The 21,705-nt window shown below is 42.7% G+C and overlaps 1 protein-coding gene across 1 annotated transcript in view; it reads left to right on the plus strand.

The window, feature by feature from the left end:
- Positions 1-10,677, plus strand: part of OCA2 (OCA2 melanosomal transmembrane protein) — a 291,387-nt gene extending 280,710 nt beyond the window's left edge. The window contains exons 23-24 of the mRNA XM_055398109.2: positions 9,129-9,222; positions 9,944-10,677. Coding sequence (XP_055254084.1) covers positions 9,129-9,222; positions 9,944-10,028 — 179 coding nt within the window. The 3' untranslated portion in view covers positions 10,029-10,677. The remainder of the gene's footprint in view (positions 1-9,128; positions 9,223-9,943) is intronic.
- Positions 10,678-21,705: the final 11,028 nt, after the last annotated feature.

The raw sequence follows: 21,705 nt of genomic DNA on the forward strand, positions 1-21,705 counted from the left end.
TATTTACCTATTAAGTGTAAACGTATTGTTTAATCTTGATGTGTTTGTGTTTTTTACAGTCCCCCACCCCGTATTTGATATCTACTTTCATAGCATCTTGGATAGAAAAGATGCTTGATATGATTTCAGTTTTCTTAAGTTTGCTGAGGCTTGATTTGTGACCCAAGATGTGATCTATCCTGGCGAATGTTCCATCTGCACTTTAGAAGGAAGTGTATTGTTCTGTATTTGGATGGAAAGTCCTGAAGTTATCAATTAGGTCCGTTTGGTCTTATGTTTCATTTAATGTTTGTGTTTCCTTATTAATTTTCTGTTTTGATGATCTGTTCTGGTTGATGGAGATGGATCTTCTCTCTCTGAAGGGCAACACTGTGTCCAGTAGTAGGTTTTGGTGTGTCTATGTGTTAGACATGGCTTTGGGCAGCCTGTCTGCTAGTGTGCAGTGTTGTGTTTCTGTTTTACTGAAGGATTGTATGGGGTATCTGGGCACTGGTGCTTGCTGGCCTTTGGGTGGCTTGGTTTTGATGTTGAGATGGAGGACTTTGGGAGGACCCTCATCTATTAATGTTCCCTGAGGTCATGAGTTTTCTGGTGGGATTGGGCTTGGGTCTTTCATCTCAGGGGTTCAGGCTCAATGCATATTGAAGCTCCAAGACCTCACAAGCCACACAGCACAAAATACAAGTTTCCAATACTCTTGGTGAGGGCAACACTCAGCAGCCCAGAACACCCAGCTTATACCAAAGTCCTCTAATGTTTCTAAGAAGGTCTTTGGGCCTGTTTTGGGCAGCATGGGGTTAGTTCAATCTCAGATATGGCCTTATTCCAGTTTGCAGTTGCTCCTAATGTTCACAGTTGCCCCTGGAGTCCCCAGTCTGTTCCCCACCTCAACACGAAGGGGCAAAGATCGAGGCTAATTAGGACTCATTTACTCTCTTGGACTGGAGAAAGGGGAGGATATGGCAACCACGTATGTGTTGTACTGGAGAGTGGCTGTTGTGCCCTGTTGGATGTTGTTACAGTCTAAGATAGATTGTGAGTTATTCCAGAGGAAAAGGGCCCAGTTTGTGGTTCCCTAGAAAGAGCTCAGCTGTTAAAGCTCCCAGCAAGTTGTGGGCAGTAACCTGTACCTGCTCATAGCCTGAAGGTACTTGCAACATCTGAGGTCGGGACCACATCCATGGTGTTTTGTCTGCTGCCTCCAGCACCCCTCCTGGCTTTGGCAATGGTTCAGTTCAGTTCAGTCACTCAGTCGTGTCCGACTCTCCACGACCCCATGAATTACAGCACGCCAGGCCTCCCTGTCCATCACCAACTCCCGGAGTTCACTCAAACTCATGTCCACAGAGTCGGTGATGCCATCCAGCCATTTCATTCTCTGTCGTCCCCTTCTCCTCCCGCCCCCAACCTTTCCTAGCATCAGACTCTTTTCCAGTGAGTCAACTCATCGCATGAGGTGGCCAAAGTATTGCAGTTTCAGCTTTAGCATCAGTCCTTCCAATGAACACCCAGGATTGATCTCCTTTGTCATGTCTATTTCCTCAACCTTGTTTTAGTAGCCCTCTCAGTGCATCCTCATAGCCACTAGCCCCCTACCTCTCCCTGGGATCTTCAATGAAGCCTCTGACCCCGGTCCCAACCTCTGCTGCAGGCCAAGCTTGCTAGCCATTCATACCGGCTCCCCGTCCCCACCCTCTGGTCTTGGCTGACTCTTGTGAGCTGCTTATGGGCTGAGAAGCTCTGTTGGGCAGCTTTCTGTGTATTTTGCCTTCTGAGCCCCACTGTTGCATGGCACTCTGAAGTGCCACAGCTCCCCCTTGGTCCCACCTGAAAAGGGATTTCCTAGTGTGTGGAAACTTTTTCTCCTTCACAACTCCTTCTCTCCCTAGGGGCACAAACTCCTGTCCTGAAGTCCTCTGCCTTTCTTTTTTAATGTGTTTCTTTTGTCCTACCTCATTCCAGGGAAATTAGCTTGTCTTTTTGGAGGCCTGGGGTCTTCTGTGATCATTTAGAAGTTGCTCTGTAGGAGTTGTTTCATATTTTGATGAGTTTTTGTTTTTTTTTAATGTATTTGTGGGGAGCAGGCTATCTCTGCCATCTTCTCTGCCCCCTCATTTTTTAAGCTTATTGACGTATAGTGGATTTGGTTGATTTCTTTAATGATCCATTTGTAGTTTAATAACATGTATTGGGACTTCCCTTGTAGCTCAGTCAGTAAAAATATCTGCCTGCAGTACAGGAGACCCGGGTTCAATCCCTGGATTGGGAGAAGGAAATGGCAACACACTCCAGTATCCTTGCCTTGAAAATCTCATGGACTCAGGAGCCTGGTGGGCTTCAGTCCATGAGGTCGCAAAGAGTCAGGCACGACTGAGCGACTAACACTTACTTACTTACTTTACATATGTATAGCCTCAAAGTGTTTGTGTTTTTAACAGGTTTTCTCCCTTTAGTTGATTTCTGATCTGATAGCATTTTGGTCAGAGACGATGCTCTATATAATTTCTATCTTCTTCAATTTACCAGAGATTGATTTGTGATCCAGATGATATCTATTCTGGAGAATGTTTTGTGTACACTTGGGAAGGGACTGTATTTTGCTGTTTTTGGATGGAACTTCCTATAAATTAAATCTATTAAGTCTATCCGGTTTAATATGTCATTTAAGGCTTGAGTTATTTTTAAAATTAATTTTCTGTCTGAGTGATCTGTCCCTTGACATAAGTGAAACTCTCAAATCCCCCACTATTATTGTGTTACTGTCAATTTCCCCTTTTATGACTGCTAGTGTTTGTCTTATCTATAGATGTGCTCCTATGTTGTGTGCATATATGTTTCCCACTGTTTTATCTTCTTCCTCATTGATTCTATAATAATTATGTGTGTCTTTCCTGTCTCTTGTAACAGTCTTTATTTTAAAGTCTATTATATTTTTCTGATATGAGTATTGGTATTCTAACCTTCTTTTGATTTCCATTTACCTAGAATATCTTTTTCCATCCCCTCACTTTCAGTCTGTTTCCATAGGACTGAAGTGTGTCTCTTGTAGATAGCCTATATAATGGTCTTTGTTATATCCCTTTAGACAGTCTTTTGGTTGGAGCATTTAATCCACTTACACTTATGGTCATTATCGATATCTATGTTCCTATTGTTATTTTCTCAATGGTTTTTGGTTTGTTTTTGTAAGTTTTTTTTCTTCTGTTCCTCTTTTGTTCTTTTCTCCATGTGGTTTGATGACCATCTTTAGTGTTGTTTAGTATTGTATTTGAGTTGCTTTTTCCTTTATGTACGTGTTTCTACCATAGTTTTTTGTTTGCATTTCCCTTAAGATTTTGCTATAGCAATATGTGTATACTCATAGATACTCATTTCTTTTCATTCTTCTCTCTCTCTCTCTCTACACACACACACACACACACACACACACACACACTGGTTCCAAATTGGGAAAGGAATGCATCAAGGCTATATAGTGTCACCCTGCTTATTTAACTTACACGTGAAATGCCAGACTGGATGAAGTACAAGTTGGAATCAAGGTTGGAGGGAGAAATATCAATAACCTCAGATATGCAGGTGACACTACCCCTTTGGCAGAAAGCAAAGAAGAACTGAAGAGCCTATTGATGAGCGTGAAAGAGGAGAAAGTAAAAGCTGCTTAAAACTCAACATTCAGAAAACAAAGATCATGGCATCTGGTCCCATCACTGCATGGCAAATAGATGGGGAAACAATGGAAACAGAGAGACTTTATTTTTGGGGGCTCCAAAATCACTGCAGATGGTCACTGCAGCCCTGAAATTAAAAGATGCTTGCTCCTTGAAAGAAAAGCTATGACCAACCTAGACAGCATATTAAAAAGCAGAGGCATTACTTTGCTGACAAAGGTCCATCTAGTCAAAGCTATGGTTTTTCCAGTAGTCATGTATGGATGTGAGTGTTGGACCATAAACAAAGCTGATGGTCAAAGAAGTGATGTTTTTGAACAGTGATGTTGGAGAAGACTCTTGAGAGTCCCTTGGACTGCAAGGAGATCAAACCAGTCAATCTTAAAGAAATTCAGACCTGAATATACATTGGAAGGACTGATGCTGAAGCTAAAGCTCCAATATTTGGCCACCTCATGCGAAGAACTGACTCACGGGAAAAGACCCTGATACTGGGGAAGATTGAGGGTGGGAGGAGAAGGGTACAACAGAGGATGAGATGATTCAGTGGTACCACCAACTCGATGTACATGCATTTGAGCAAGGTCTAGGAGTTGGTGATAGACAGGGAAGCCTTGGGATCACAAAGAGTTGGACATGACTGAACAACTGAACTGACTGACTGATACATACATATGTGTGTGTGTGTATATATATATATATATATAAAGTTCCTGGTTTCTTATTTTTAAATAGAGTTCCCATTTCCTATATTTTTACTCTCTTCATAGTTCCTGGCTTTGATATTATATTTGTGTATGGCTGATTTCTGGCTTTTACAGTATATTTGCTTTTTCTGGTGAGCTTTCCTATTTGTGATTTCTTGTCTCTAGTTGTGGCCTTTTTTTCCCCCCTGCCTAGAGAAGCTCCTTGACTTGGTGGTGCTGAATTCTCTTGCCTTCTGCTTGTCTATAAAGTTTTTTATTTCTCCCTTGAATTTGAATAATAACTTTTCTGGGTAGAATATTCTAGGTTGTAGGTTTTTCCCTTACATCACTTTGAATATATCATGCCACTCCCTTCTGTCCTGCAGAGTTTCTGCTGAAAATTCAACTGATAGCTTTATAGGAATTCCGTATATTTTATTTGTTGCTTTTAATATTTTTTCATTGTATTTAGTTTTTCTGAGTTTAATTAGTATGTGTTCTGGTATGTTTCTCCTTGGATTTATCCTGTATCTTCATTTCCTGGTCTTGTGTGATGTTTCCTTTATGGAATTTTTGGACTATAATCTCTTCAACATTTTCTTAGGCCTTTTCTCTTTCTCTTTGTCTTCTGGGATCTCTTTTATTCAAACGTTGGTGAAATGCACCAAACAAACAATGTTGTGTCCTCATTTCTTTTCATTCTTTTTTCTGTATTCTGTTCCATGGCAGTTATTCCCATGGGACAGTGTCTGTTTTCCAGTTGGAGTAGAAGCACTGAGAGTTGTGTTCCACGTGGCTTTATTGCCCTGAAGTGTGTGCTCTATTCCTAAGGAGGTGAGCATGAAGGAAGTGAGCCCCATGTGTGCACTTCAGTTCTATATGCCATCCATGCAGCCATTTGAAGTTCTGCCAGAAGCAGCCCGAGGTTGTGTCTCTTTCTCTGTTGTATTCATCCCAGACCTCTTGCTAGGCTGTTGCTGGGGGGCAAGGTCTCTGGGGCCTAGGCTGCCTCTGTGGTAGGACTCTCCAGGACCTGTCTATTCCAGATCTAGCTCTAAGCTGTATTGGAGGTGGGCAGAACTGAAGGGCTTCCACTGGGAAAGGAATTACTTTGTACCACGCCCTAGGGACTCTCCATGGTAGATAAGTGATTCTGTGATGCCACAAACCAGTTGGTTTATGCATCAACAAAGTCCACTGCTGCCAAATTTGCCATGGTCAAGGTCACAAACCTGCTAACACTGGAGCTGTGCAGTGCTGTGAGTGTGCTGACAGTAATGTTCCTGTGGGGACTTATGCTCTAACCTGCATGTGCTAATGATGAGGCTCCTATGGCAGACTCATGCCCAGCTCTGTGTGTGCTAATGATGGGCTCTGAGTTTTGGCCTGGACTACACTCCAAGCCCTCTGGAACTAGACCATATTCTCTCCCAGGGTCCTTCTGTTGAAGCCTGTGTTTCACTGCCTACCTGGGCAGGGCACATTAGAAACTCTGCCCAGTGCCTGTTTGGGGTGGGAAGTGGCTTGAGGTAGCAACTGATACATGCGCATCAGCTAGTACACATGCACTCCTTGCAAGTAGAGTTCATGCCCCTCCTGTTTATCTCTCTGTCCAAGAAGACCACTATGAAGGAAAGGGGGAGATCCGAGGGAGAGGGACCACCTGTGTGGACCTTTCCTCTTTCACAACTTCCTCCCAGAGGTGCCAGTCTCATTCCAATGCTTTTTTCCTGTCCTGCTCAGTTACATGGGAATCTTTCCTGCTGCTTCGGCTGTATAAGAGATCTCATGTTAGCTTTCAGTTGGTTTTCTGTGAAATTCGTTCTACATGTAGATGTATTTTTGATGTGTTTGCTGGGGGAGGTGAGTTCCATGTCCTTTCACTCCACCATTTTGATCCAAAAAGAGTATTTTTCAAATATTAATCCTTAACATGAGAGAAAGAGTTGCCTTTTATTTTTTAGAGTTCACTCAAGTTCTTGAATGTGACCCTGAATTATGTGTGAAATTCTGTTTTGTCCAGAAGAAGAGTTCTCAATGTTAAATACTGGAGTAGCAATGTTTGGGATGCAGAGCAGATGCTACTCAGCTATTGAGGTGTGTGTTCTGCGATTGAGGCTGGCAAGGCCCTCTGAGGAACATTTGCATATCAGCATGTTGCTTCTCTGTGCCTCGCTTTCTTCATGGGGACACTGAAGACCTCAGTGCTCAGCCTCCTGAGCATTTTCTCTCTGCCTGTCTGATCTCAAGCCTGCTGCACATCTCCTACATTGTGCTGTGTCTTTGCTAACAGGCTTCCTGTGAGCCCCTGAAGGATATGAGCTGGTTTCCATGTGGAATGACCTGCTAGGGTGAGAGGGAGAGCCTTCCTAGGGTTAGGCATTTAGGAAGAAGCTAATGGAAGTCTGGGGTGGGGGGAAGATGGGAGCCGAGGCAGATCTCAGATCTGAGATGGAAATCCAGACTCAGTTCTGGTCATAAAAAATAGATAAACTTTGGGGACTTTTAGGGTGGGTCTGCTTCCAAACTCATTCAGGTTGTTGGCAGAATCCAGTTCCTTGGAGGCATAAGACTGAAAATCCCATCCCTTGCTGGCTGTCAGCTGAGGCTGCCTTTAGCTCCTAGAGGCCTCTCTGGTTATGGCCCTTGGACCTAAATCTCAGAACGAGCAATGTTATATGGAAATTTCATGGTGGGATTTCTTCCACCCCCTTGGATCTCTCAAACTCTCTACCCTGGGTTCCCTCCAGCTCTCCTCTGGGATCTCTCCTACTGCTGTATTGCTGCGGTTCCCTAGAGTCTCCAGGATCTCTATGACTCTCCCTCTGAGGCTTCTCTTCTGCTTCTAGCTTGAGAAATTTCCCTACTTTTAAGGGTTCATGTGAGTCAGTTATGCCCACTCAGATAATTCAGAGTAATCTCACATCTCAAGATCTATAACCTGAAATACTTCTGCAAAGACCTTCTTGCCATACATAGTAACATAATGACATAAGCATATGTTCTGAGGACTAAGGTGTGGGCTTCTCTATGGGGCTAGGGGGTGTCATCATTTTACTACCTGGAACAAGGCAACATCTTATAGTCTGAACTGTCCACCAACCAGAGTCTATGCCTCCTTTGTTGCCACCCTAAAGTCTGTCCAGCCCAAGCAGTTTGAATGTTGGTCTGCCATGCCCTCCCCTGCTATGGGGTAGCTATCCCTCTCCCCTTGGTGATGGGCTTGCCCCTCCCGACCTCCCACCTCTATTGCACCCTTCATAAAATTCTGGGTGGGTCCATACACTTTGAATTACACTGAGGGACAGGAGGATTGTCATGAAATGAACCATCAGAAACACAGAGTACAACAGACTGGGGCTTGGGCTTGGGCTTGTGGGGTTCAGAGCTCTGAGGAGACCCTGAAGATTTTTATTAAGCTCTTAAGATCCAAAGTCTTATATTATTGACATAAATATATTTCATTCTTAGAGCAAGTATGTAAATGGATGTGGTGTGCTATTTCAGGAGTTTTCATGGAAACTAGGTTGAACTCTTATATGGAATAAAAGCAGGAAGACTGAAGTAAAACTTTGTGAGCCTTTGCCCTGCCTGCCTATGGGCCTGGTAGTTGTGTTGGATGCCTATGTATTTCAGGACAGTGTAAGGACTAAGGGGAGAGGGGACAGGATAAACCTTATAGGTGACACAGTTCTGGGTCAACATAGCACCTTGGGGCACAGCTTCCTTGATCCTCACCCTCCTCCTCTGGTGAGGAGGATCAAGAGGATCAAGAAGATCCCCTTACCAGAGGGGGATCATCCCCTCAGGCCAATAAGGGCTGTTGGCAGCTGCAGATTTGTGTCTCACAGTTCACAGTCCTCAGTGATGCACAATGCCAGAACTGAACTAACTTGGCTAAGCCTGGGTTCTGCACCCATTCCCAAACACTGACCTCTGTAGTTAGTGGATAAAAGATCTCAAAGGGCTTCACCCAGAAGATTCTACCCTTCCCTGATCCTATCTCTCTGTTGGGTGTCAGGCTTGAGTCACTTCCCTCACTGAGGCCACACTTGTGTATATGTGTGCACGTTAGTCTTCTGAAGATCATGCATTCTGTCAAGAAGGCCCACCCAGAGAAGCATTATATTATCCTGGTTGCCGACATCCATCTTTCCATACACACAAAGGATTTCCTGGTACATGTCCTGACCTGGAGTCCTAAAAGTGGTGATTTTCATTTGAGATGAGACCCTAATTGCATTTCTCACGTTGAATCTACTTGCATTTCCTTTGAAAGATATATGCCATCACGGCATAGTGACTTGCTAGTTCTCCTTAGCATTTCTTCTTTCCTGTCACATCCAACAACAATCAGTCAGTCAGTTAGTTCTGTCACTCAGTCATGTCTGACTCTTTGCGACCCCATGAATCACAGCACGCCAGGCCTCCCTGTCCATCACCAGCTCCCGGAGTTCACTCAAACTCACCTCCATCGAGTCGGTGATGCCATCCAGCCATCTCTTTCTCTGTCATCCCCTTCTCCTCCTGCCCCCAATCCAAAAACAATAGCCCTATTCAAAAATGAATACTTACAAGCAATGAATTTATCTTCTGTTTGCCGGTGTTTTTTGTGTTCCCTGCAGATATTCGCACAAACACTTTCATAATGAACTGTAATCATCAAATGAAAAACCTATGAGATGGTTCAAGTATTACAGGACAAAAGAGAAAAGAAGTCTACCTCCAAGATGAACTGAGATTTTATTTTACTTTTGAATTTTGATTCTAGGTAACGGGACACTGATTGGAGCATCAGCAAATGTAGTTTGTGCAGGAATTGCAGAGCAGCATGGATATGGATTCTCTTTCATGGAATTTTTCAGGTACTTCAAAAATTTATTTAAATTTTCTGTTTATATATTCCCTAAGCTTAAGTAATTAAAAATAAGCCACACACATTTAATAAGTATGTCTTAATAATCAGCAAAACAGTGGTATTTTATGTTGTGCTTTTGAACATTCCAATGGGGATATGTGCCTTGACTGTCCTGGATGAGGGTGCATAATGAGAATTTGACAATCTGCATGGCATTACCTAGTGAAAAAATTCATGATTGAAAGGATCCAGGAATATTAAAGACTGGGGGCAGCCTGGGAGCAGGTACCTCTCAGGAGCATCGCACAGAGAGGAGTCCCTGGATGGGAGAGTGCAGCTGATGCCAGCTCCTGCAAAGGAGAGCCTGCTCTGAGGGAGCTCGGCTTGCTCTGGGGTCCCAACCCCTGCATGCTTGTTTTTTTTATGGCAACACTGCAATTTGGATGCAGGAACTGGGTAAAATAGTCATTGGTGGTGCCTGTAAAATAGTGCTGCCAAAATGAACTGAAATTTATTTGGGGGATACAGTGGGGGCTATCTCATGGAGGCATGCATCCACATCATCTAGGCTGAACCAAACTTTTGATTTCTAGAAATAAGAGACAATTACTTTTATGGATATATAAAGCTCTTAAGGCCACATTCTTTTGCAGTAACATAATTATGAATTCAGATCTCACAGTACTCTCCAGACACCAGATACCATAATACACTTCTCTGTGTTTCAGGCTGGGCTTTCCAATGATGGTTGTCTCCTGCATGGTTGGGATGTGTTACCTCCTTGTTGCTCATGTCGTGATGGGATGGAATTAGTAGATATACAATGTATGAAGACTAAGGGAAACTTGACCCATCATCAATGTCAGTAGAAAACTGCTGCAAAACCACTCTTTGGAGGAAAAAAGGTGCTTACAATGGGGGTGCTCTGGAATGGAGACCTTTGCTATCTGCATTCTTATTTTGGTGAAGCTGGCAAACTGATAAATACGAGATAACTTATCCAAGATTCTACTATGGGAAAATGTGTATATTTCAATATATATCTTGCTCTGTTCTATAGGAAAAGACACAAAAGGCTTGTGTTGTTTAAATGTCGCTTTTCTTGAGGTGACTGTTTTCCTTCACGTAATCACTTTTTATGTTAAAATAATAAGAATTCAAATTGTGTGTACTCTGAATGCATACCCTTCTTAAAAAGGGCATACAATTTGTAAGGAAACATTGAATCTATTTAAGACATACTACCCCTTGAGAAAAGGTCTTAAAATTTGTTAGTCTCTTAGTTTTTAGTAGAGGAACTATTGATGTTGTCCATATAGGTCTGCTCCTGTGGATACAGCAGGACAAGTAGAAGGAGAGTAGATCTGAATGGGCAGATGGAAGATACTTAGCTCTGTCCACCATTTTTGTTCTTCAGCAAATGAAAAAAATGTTCATGTCTGCAATAAAAGAAACAATGAAAGTGCCACCAGATTTTCTATCAAGTTTGTCAATTCTCCTGATACTGGAGAATGATCCAGTACCTATTAAATCTTTTCTATGAATGTTGAAACGGCAGAGTTAAACACTGTTCTGATGCCTCATGCATAAACCCTGAAGGTCCAGGGACCATGGGGACACACTTTTACAGTCTGAATTCAAGTGTTCTTCTACTGCATATAAAGATCATGTCCTTCTTGAGTTGTATTAGTAGCTATGTACAGGTTTGAAAGGCACCTCTATCCAGATTAAGGCCATGTGCAGGCAGGAGTGGAGGGACAGATGGCCAAGCAACAGATGCAACTACCATGGGAATTGGAACCACTTCCCCCTGCAATTTGTGTGTGTCTTGCAGATCTTGTGTCCCAGTCTCCTAAACACCACATAACAGAAGACAATGTGCATGCCTAACTTTATGGATCAGTTGGTTAGAGGATATTTGGTTTATAGCACACATTCAACTTTGTCTGGTGGCAATGTTTCCCACAATAAGGTCTTCAATCTGTAGCAGGGCCCAGTAGCAGCCAAGAGCTCCTTTTACAGTGAAGACTAGTAGTCAGAATGGGAGGGTGTGGACCTTATCCAACCATTCATGCTCTGCATTGTGATTTCCCCATTGAGGTCAGCCAGAGACACTGGGACTCCTTCAATGTGCTTTGCCATTGCAGAAGGCCCAATTGGCAAGGCAGCTTGCTTGACAGCTCGGCCTGCTGAAGGACCTTTATTTGCTTGAGTGTCCCTCAAAATTTGCAGCTTCAGGAGGTCATCTGGTAATGGGTTGGAATAGCTTCTCCAGTGTATTATATGTTTCCTACAAGATTGAAAGTGGACCTCCAAGAATTGTACTTTTTAACTTTTTTGTGTGATTAGTGCAACAATTTGCCTCTCACTTTGCAGGGTAATTTTAAGTCACTGATTGGTATTAACCTTTAAATTTTCCATTGAGAAATGAAATTGAGATGGTGTACATTTTTGGTTTTACTATCTTGGTATGGATGAGAAGCTTCCTAATATAAAAGAGAACAAATTTTGAGAGTTTGACAGTTATTTATCATATTATCTATCCCAGGACTCATTCTGGAGCTGGGGAAATAACCTCAAGATTGGTCTACTACTCCACAGACTCAAGTATTATATGAGTTTAGACCAAGAATGCATCCACTGTTTGACCTCTGTAGGCTGCTACTCTGTATAAGTAACTAGAGGGCATTTTGGGTCACTGAGAATTGCAGAAAATTAATACTAGAAAAGAAAATCTCTTTTCATCAATGTACAAATTACTGTTATTGTGGTTGTTCAGTTGCTAAGAGGTGTCTTACTATTTGCGACCCAATGAAATGCAGCATGCCAGGCTTCCCTGTCCTTTAATATCTCCCAGGGTTGCTCAAACTCCTATACATTGAGTTGGTGATGCCATCCAAACATCTCATCCTCTGTTACCCCCTTCTCCTCCTGCCTTCAATCTTTCCCAGCATCAGGGTCTTTTCCAATGGGTCAGTTCTTTGCATCAGTTGGCTGAAGTATTGGAGCTTCAGCTTCAATATCAGTCCTTCTAATGAATATTCAGGGTTGATTTCCTTTAGGATTGACTGATTTGATCTTCTTGCAGTCCAAGGGACTCTCAAGAGTCTTCTCCAATACCACGGTTCAAAAGCATCAATTCTTCAACACTCAGCTATCTTTATGGCCCAGCTCTCACATCTGTACATGACTACAGGAAAACCATAGCTTTGACTATATAAACGTTTGTCTGCAAAGTGAGTTTTCTGCTTTTTAATATGCTGTCTAGGTTTGCCATAGCTTTTCTTCCAAGGAGCAAGCATGTTTAATTTTATGACTGCAGTCACCATCTGCAGTGATTTTGGAGCCCAAGAAAAGAAAATATATCACTGTTTCCATTATTTCCCCATCTATTTGTCATGAAGTGATAGATCAGATGCCATAATCTTAGTTTTTCAAATGTTTAATGTTAATTTTTCACTCTCCTCTTTCATCTTCACCAAGAGACTCTTAGGTTCCTCTTCACTTTCTGCTATTAGAGTGGTGTCATCTGCATATCTGAGGTTGTTGATATTTCTCCTAGAAATCTTGATTCCAGCTTGGGATCCATCACAACGGGTATTGTACATCAGCGAAATAACCGTTGTGACGAATCCCAAGCTGGAATCAAGATTTCCAGGATGTATTCTGTATGTATGGAGAAGGAAATGGCAACCCACTCTAGGGTTCTTGCCTGGAGAATCCCAGGGACGGGAGCCTGGTGGGCTGCCGTCTATGGGGTCGCATAGATTCGGACACGACTGAAGCGACTTAGCAGCAGCAGCAGCAGCATTCTGTATGTAAGTTAAATGTTTTCATGTCTAAGTGTTGTCAGTGAAGTAGATGCATTTTTGGAATTCCTTTGCTTTTTCTATGACCCAGTGGATGCTGACAATTTGATCTCTGGTTCCTTTACCTTTTCTAAATCCAGCTAGTACCTTTGGAAGTTGTCTATTTAACTGCTAAAGTCTAGCTTGAAAGATTTTGAGCATTACCTTGCTAGCATGTGAAATGAGTGCAATTGTATGGAGTCTGAGCATTCTTTGGCATTGCCTTTCTTTGGGATTGGAATGAAAAATGACCTTTTCTAGTTCTATGGCCACTGCTGAGTTTCCAAATTTGCTGGCATATTCAGTGCAACACTTTAACAACATCTTCTTTTAGGATTTGAAATAGCTCAGCTGGAATTCCATCACCTCCACCTAGCTTTGTTCATAGTAATACTTCCAAGGCCCACTTGACTTCACAATCCAGGGTGTCTAGCTATAGGTGAGTAACTGCCTCATTGTGGTTATCCAAGTCATTAAGACCTTTTTTTGTACAGTTTTGTGTATTCCTATTACCTCTTTTAATCTCTTCTGCTTCTGTTAGGTCCTTACTGTTTCTTTCCTTTATTGTGCCCATTTTGAATGAAATGTTCCCTTGGTATCTCTAGGTTTCTTGAAGAGAGTTCTGTTCTTTCCCATTCTATTGTTTTTCTCTATTTCCTTGCATTGTTCACATAAGAAGGGTTTCTTTTCTCTCCTTGCTGTTCTCTGGAACTCTGCAGTTGGGTGCATCTTTCCCTTTCTCCTTTGCCTTTAACTTCTCTTCTTTTCTCACCTATTTGTAAGGCCTCCTAGGAAAACCATTTTGCCTTGTTACATTTATTTTTCTTTGGGATGGTTTGGATCACTGACTCCTGTACAATGCTATGAAACAACTCATTGGAAAAGACCCTGGTGCTGGGAAAGATTGAAGGCATAAGGAGGGGGCAACAGAAGATGAGATGTTTGGATGGCATCACTGATTCAATGGACATAAATTTGGGCAAACTTTGGGAGATGGTGAGGGAAAGGGAAGCCTGGTTTGCCACGGCCCATGGGATTGTGAAGAGTTGAATACGACTTGGTGATTAAATGACAGACCCTGTGATGAAAAGGACAACTTTTTTGGTGTTAGTTCTAGAAGGTCTTGTAGATATTCATAGAACTGTTCAACTTCAGCTTCTTTGGTATCAGTGGTTGGGGAATAGATTTAGATTAGTGTGATGTTGAATGGTTTGCACTGGAAATGAATTGAGATCATTCTGTTGTTTTGGAGATTGCACCCAAGTGATGCATTTTATACTCTCTTTTTGACAATAGGGCTACTCCATTTCTTCTAAGGGATCCTTGCTCACAGGAGTAGATATAATGGTCATCTGAATTAAATTCCCCCATTCCCATCCATTTTAGTTCACTGATTCCTAAAATGTCAATGTTCACTCTTGCCATCTCCTGCTTGACTACATCGAATTTACCTTGATTCACAGACCTCACATTCCAGGTTCCTATGCAATATTGTTCTTTACAGCATCAGACTTTACTTTCACCACCAGACACTCAACAACTAGGAGTCATTTCTCTTTGGACCAGCTGCTTCATTCTTTCTTGAGCTATTTCTCTGCTCTTCTGCAGTAGAATATTGGGTCCCTTCTGACCTGGGGGGCTCATCTTCTGGTGTCATATCTTTTTGCCTTTTCATATTGTTCATGTAGTTCTCTAGGCAAGAATACTGGAGTGGTTTGCCATTCCCTTCTCCAGTGGACCATGTATTGTCAGAACTCTCCACCATGACCTGCTCATCTTGGTTAACCCTACATGTCATGGCTCATGGCTTCACTAGTTACAGAAGGCTGTGGCCCATGTGATCATTTTATTTAACTTTCTATGATTGTTGTTTTCATTCTGGAGCCTGTGAGATTGTAGTTCTTGCTTTTTCTGTATGTCTTCTGATGAGGCTTGTGCAAGCTTCCTAATGGGAAGGACTGGCTTTGGGGAAAACTGGGTCTTGCTTTGGTGGGCAGGGCCATGCTCAGTAAATGTTTAATACAATTGTCTGCTGATGGGTGATGGGGAAACCCAAGATGGTGGAATAGAAGGACATGCCCTCATCTTCTCTTGCAAGAACACCAAAATTGCAACTAGCTATTGAATAACTATTGACAGGAGAACATTGGAACACCCCTAAAAAAGATACCTTATATCCAAGGACACAGGAGAAGCCACAAAAAGACAGTAGGAGGGGAACAATCAAATTGAAATCAAATCCCATACCCAATAGGTGGGTGACCCACACTTTGGAGAACAGTAATTCCAAAGAAGTTCTTGCTCTGTTATGAAGGTTCTAGGCCCCTCATCAGACTTCCCAACCTGGGGATTTGGCAAAAGGACTGAAAATCCCCAGGGAATCTGACATTGAAGAACAGAGAGATTTGATTACAGAAACTCCACAAGACTGGGAAAAGCAGACACTCTAGAAGAGCAGAAATAAAACCTTGTGTGTACCAGGACCCAGGGGAAAGGAGCAGTGACCCCACAAAAGACTGAGCCAGACCTACCCGTGAGTGTTTGCGGGTCTCCTTCAGAGGTTGGAGGTGTGGGTTTGCAGTGGCCAGTCACAGGCTCTGGCAGCAGCAGTTCTGGGGGGCGCATATTGGCCTACGTCCTTTCAGAGGTTGCCTTTAGCCCTACCATAGAGCTTGTAGACTCTAGGACTGGGTTGCCTCAGGCCAAACAACTAACAGGGCAGGAACACGGCCACATCCATCAGCAGACAAGTTCCTGTTCAGTTCAGTTCAGTCACTCAGTTGTGTCCGACTCTCCGCGACCCCATGAATCACAGCACGCCAGGCCTCCCTGTCCATCACCAACTCCTGGAGTTCACTCAAACTCATGTCCACAGAGTCGGTGATGCCATCCGGCCACCTCATTCCCTGTCGTCCCCTTCTCCTCCCGCCCCCAACCTTTCCCAGCATCAGAGTCTTTTCCAGTGAGTCAACTCTTCGCATGAGGTGGCCAAAGTATTGCAGTTTCAGTTTTAGCATCAGTCCTTCCAATGAACACCCAGGACTGATCTCCTTCAGACTAGACTGGTTGGATCTCCTTGCAGTCCAAGGGACTCTCAAGAGTCTTCTCCAACACCACAGTTCAAAAGCATCAGTTCTTCAGCGATCAGCTTTCTTTGCAGTCCAACTCTCACATCCATACATGACCACGGGAAAAACCATAGCCTTGACTAGACGGACCTTGGTTGGCAAAGTAACGTCTCTGTTTTTTAATATGCTATCTAGGCTGGTCATAACTTTCCTTCCAAGGAGTAACCGTCTTTTAATTTCCTGGCTGCAATCAGCATCTGCAGTGATTTTGGAGCCCCCAAAAATAAAGTCTGACACTGTTTCCACTGTTTTTCCATCTATTTTCCATGAAGTGATGGGACCAGATGCCATGATCTTTGTCTTCTGAATGTTGAGCTTCAAGCCAACATTTTCACTCTTCTCTTTCACTATCATCAAGAGGCTTTTTAGTTCCTCTTCACTTCCTGCCATAAGGGTAGTGTCATCTGCATATCTGAGGTTATTGTTAAATGGCTGCAAATGGCTATGCTCTTTTGCCACATCTTCCTCTGAAGAAGATGTGAGGGGCGATAACAAGCATGTCCTCAGCTGTGCTGAAGGATTCTTTCTCAAAGGAATATGGCTTCCCTTTGAAGAACACACTTAGGCCTAGGAAATGGCTGAGGTCATTAATCCTTCTTAGGATCCTTGATACTTCTTATCAGATCCAGATTCCATCCAGTTTTATGTGTGAAGGTACCCATGTAATTCATTACTATGAACTTGTCTCTGAAGTTCACTGTGGTCAATGTGCCCACCCTGACTGTGACAATGAAGTACTTCTTTTGTCTTGGGATCACATTATCACCATTGGGAAAAGAGGACTCACTTCCATTACTGTGTCCCCTACTCTCCAGAGGAAAGTCATAACGGGTTTCCAAAGATGCTGTGCCCTCCTCTATGCCTTGCCACACCTGATGCCTTCATGAAGGAAGTGGCCTCTGGATTCTCTTGCAGAGAATGCATGGAGCAGTGGGGTAGATCAGACACAGTCAGTCCAAGTCTTTGGATTTCTTTGTATATATGCCAAGAACTAACCAGCTGTACCTAGAATTTACACCTCATTAGGGAAATAAAATAGAAGTAGTCTTTTTCAGGCTTCACAGGCAAAAGAGCAGAGCAGACCTCTGATCTTGCTTTTAACCTTCCTGGACACTGCCCAGACTAGTAGTGACCAGGAGAGACTGCCTGATGTAAGTGCAAAACTTGTAGTACCATAGATAAGATGAGGAAGAATTTTGAGATTGTTGAGCCCCTGAAGGGGGCCTGGCCAACCAAGCCCCAGATTTAACAACATTCCAAGTTTTACAAGACAAAACAAACAACATTAACATGAAACCAGGCTTGCAGTTTGGTCACAGGTTGATGGTGATATCTGTCTTGGGATTATAAGTGGGAACCTGAGTTGCAATCTTTGAAGTCTCACCCACAGAGTAGATGCACTTCCTGGAACCTTTTCCCAATTGGGGCTCCAGATGTGCAGTGCTGATTCAGTCTGGATGTTGGTCAAAACCCAATTTAGTGATGTATTCTCTGCTCTATCTCTCTTTTCTTTTAATGTTAGTATATTTAATATAGGCTAGATAATTCTCTAATAAACATTTGCATTATTTATTTGTATATAACAAGTGGATTATTTTGTTTGTAATTCTTTTAAATATGAAACAAAAGTGAAGACTTTCAGCAAAATACCCCTCTTCCAAGTGCTCAACCCAACACATGTATTTTCAAATTCCAAGTAAGTGTTGACTTGTTGAAGCATTCATTCATCATTCATTGCATGATATCTTCAGACTCCAATTCCCTATGTACTCCCTACACAGAGTGGGAACTTTTCCAATAAGCATGATAGCTTTTCTGGAAGTAAATGTTATACCTCTTTATCAGGACATACTAGTTTGTTAGACTAGAAATGAGGGGTTTGGGGGATAAGTCTTGAGGCTTATTCATATCATCTTGGGAGACAACTAACTCAAGTGCAGCCACAAAATGGTTGTTACCCGATAAGACTGCTCTCCTGTACAGTCCTGACGGAGGTCCAATCAGAGTTTTTTGGTTCAGCGTTCTCAGGTAGGTCTGAATTTAATTACATATCTTTGACTCACTATCAGGGTCCCACTTCTTCCCCACCAGCATTATTGCCATAGTCAGGCCTTGGGCCTGGGTCTCACCAGACATGCTGGCTCATTCCTAGTTGCCTTCAAAGCTTTCTGACCAATCACTCATGCTCTCAGTTGAAGACATTATCCTTGGCTTTCAGTTCCTATACTGTTCCCTATTTATCTGTCAGGAGAAGCCATGTGATCCCAGACACCTTGGTGATCAATGTCCACTGGGGTCCAATGTCTTGTCCTCCTGCTGACCTTCAGGGATAGCAATGCTGCTGTAACCATGAGCAGCATGGTTCTATTCTCTCCAGAAAGGAGGTTAACCCTGCCTCCCTCAGAAATGTGAGGAAAATAGTTCCAATTCTTACTATGGGAGTTTTTTTCCTCGGTCCACTTAGGTTATGGATTAGGCAAGGAACAGAGAGCACAGTCAAACTGCAAAATGAGAAGGGTTTGATGAAGTAACTCTTTGCAAAGTATAGGCAGAGTATTAAGAAACTACAAAGGGGAGTGAAGTGCCTGCAGCTTGTAATAGTGAAATAGCATTATCACTCCCTAAAGCTATGTGAAGAGGGCCTCCAGACAAAATGTGGCCAAATGATAGAGCAAACTTGCAGTCTGCAGAAAAGAGGAAAAGAAATACCACTATCAATCCCCCTTTATTCTAGCTCCTGCCAGCAATTTCCACTGGCCAAACACAACCAAAATTAGAGGGTGTTGGACACCATTCATGTTGCCTATGTCAGCAAGTTTCTCAGCAAGAAGCAGGATGGAGAAAGGAGAGGTAAGCCTATAGGTCAGAGGGATGAGTTGCAGCTCACTTAGAAAGTTCATGTTTCTTTGCTCTGGGAAGATTCCATGCTTCCTCTCCTCCAAGACCTCACAATTTATCAACTCCCATTTGCAATTTTACTCCGCTGAGTTCGTGGAAATCCTCAAAAAAGAACATTGTCGTTAGTAACTTTACAAACTTATTTCTGCAGCTGGATCCAAATTTCTCTCCTATCAAATAATAACAGTGCCTCTGGCTTCATCAAAGGCTTTGTGTTTACTCTGAATCTTGAACCCTCATTTTTTCAGGAGTTGTACTTTTTCTAAAGAGAAACTGCTCTCCTCTGCTCTAGCACACCATTTCCACCCACATACAGACATGACTTCGTAGGCTTCATTCATCCATTCATTTGTTAATTTAAAGATATTTATTTAATGTTTTTTATGTTCCAGGCAATGTTTCCAGGTTTTAAAGTTGAGAAAGTAAAAACAAGCAAAAAATTCTGACCGTATGGAACTTCCATTTAAGACTATCTTAAAAATAGACATCTTCCTCTAGCCACCACCCCAGTTCCTGAAACTTTTTGAAACATTTTCTTCTGTGCTATTTATGTCTTTTCCAGTTCACTCACTTTTTATTACTATAAACAATTCAGGCATAAAAAATTGGAAAATATAATGATGATCTGTGTATGTACTACCCATCTTTCTTGAAAAAAATACTGCATGGAACCCAAGATTACTCTCTATCCTTCTCAGTAATGTCAGCCCCCAACTAGAGGTAACTATAAGCATAGATTTGATGGTTTTGCACTACTTTATGTAATCAAAATTTCCCATGTTATTACATGGTCTCGACCTTGTGTCAACACCAAGCCTCACCTGTGCTGGTGCATTAGCTGTGCTGGACTCTCCTCTCTGTAGGTGAGTGACAATCACTTACTGAGTTTGTTCTTTGTGCTGGACAATTTTCTAGGTACCTGCCCTAATGGTGTTTATCTTAAAGAGAGGCAGAAAGTAGATTAAATAAACGTTCAGGCAGTGGTGAGCTCTGGGAAGAAAGATGAAGTCTGCAGTTCTATCTAGGTTGGTTGGAGACAGGACATCTTGACATAAATATAATGAAGGGCCAGATGTGGAAATTTCTAGAGAAGGAAGGAGCAGTCAAATACTCAGGAGGTAAGCCCCCAAGGCAAGGGTATATTGGAGTGTTCCTGTCATAGCAGAGTGACCTTAGGGAACAGGAACCCCGGGTCTGACCCTGCAAGATGTAGGCCAAGCAGAGGAATTTAGATATTGGTTCATTGGAAGAAAAAACTAGATGAATGAATGGAATGTTGAAGGGAGACTCTCAGTCCCAGCTGTCCTAGAAACATGCTGCTATCTTCCTTGCTGTGTCAAAGGCAAATGCTGGGCAAAGTAGGGAGACTGATTTTATTTAGGTTATTGCAATGAAGAGAACACACCAGATCCACAGATCAGCATCTCAGAAGGGTGGACTTGCTGCTTTCTGTGAGGAGTAAACAAGCTAACAGATGAGTTGATTTGTAACTGGGATTGTTTCCTGAAAGGGGACATCTCAGTTATTATTTTAGCCAATCATGAGAAACAGTTTTAATTACTGATCAATCATGAGATGAAGAACAGGAAGTTGGAGGGTCTGTGTTTGCCCTTGGCAGTTGCAATTGTATAACCATAGGACCTCAGGTCACCCTGTTTCAAACATTCAAGTAAAACCCATCTTGCAATTGAGAATATCTCAATATAAATATAAATATCTGAATACAAAATGCGAATTTTTACTTGCTTTGTCCAGTGGGAAGCTCCAGCTCTCAAACCATGGTGAGGGTCCCAGTTCATGGAGGTGAGCTATACAGTGCTGCTCATCACTAGTAATGGTCTGCCCACTGTAGGCTACACCCACTGCCTCCCCTGTGGGTTTGGAGTAGCTAAAGAGAGCTCAAGAAGCAAAGCATTGGTCTGAACAATACTTTATTCATAGAGGAGAGACTCAGCAGGAACCAAGTCTGGTCTGTGGTGTACAGTATCTTCTGTACTGATCTAATGTCAACACCAGGTGACGGGCTGCATGTTCCCCTCCATGCTGCAGGCAAAGACCCTGTCTCCTTCCCACAGGGGCAGATAAACTAGTGGGCTGGACAGTGTTCTGGGCCTAGGACCCTGGAAGTGCAATCCCAGGAAGGGGTGACAGACCCCATGATAGTTGCTTCCCCAACCAACCTCTTAGGAGAAAACCAACAAGAGCTAATACAAAATCCACAGCAGAACTTCTGTGAAGCAAATCCTTTTGTCTTCATCCCTGTCCCTGTCACCAGCACTGGCTGGTTCTTGAGCTCTCTCTTCTTCTCAGGCCCCCAAATGCCTCACATGCAGCTCATTCCTTCCCTACCCACCTCAACTTTCTTGGATTTATCTTCCATCCTCTTCCAGTCTTACATTTTCAGTGCAAAAATTCCCACAGTCTTTCCTTTGTTTCCTTTACGTGTTGCTGGGTTGTTGTTGTTGTTTTACACCTCATTATGTAAACTTATGAAAAGACCACCTTTTCCCTCCTTGGAGGTTCCTCTCTCAGAGGTGCAAACAGTCTCAGATGCCGAAGGTGAGGTAAGAAGAGGATTAGAACACTAGAATGTAATCCTTGTTTTTAGTTTTTCTT

This window comes from Moschus berezovskii, chromosome 2 (assembly GCF_049115385.1).
Source record: "Moschus berezovskii isolate FMDL1 chromosome 2, NW_MosBer_1.0, whole genome shotgun sequence".
NCBI classification, from domain to species: domain Eukaryota; kingdom Metazoa; phylum Chordata; class Mammalia; order Artiodactyla; family Moschidae; genus Moschus; species Moschus berezovskii.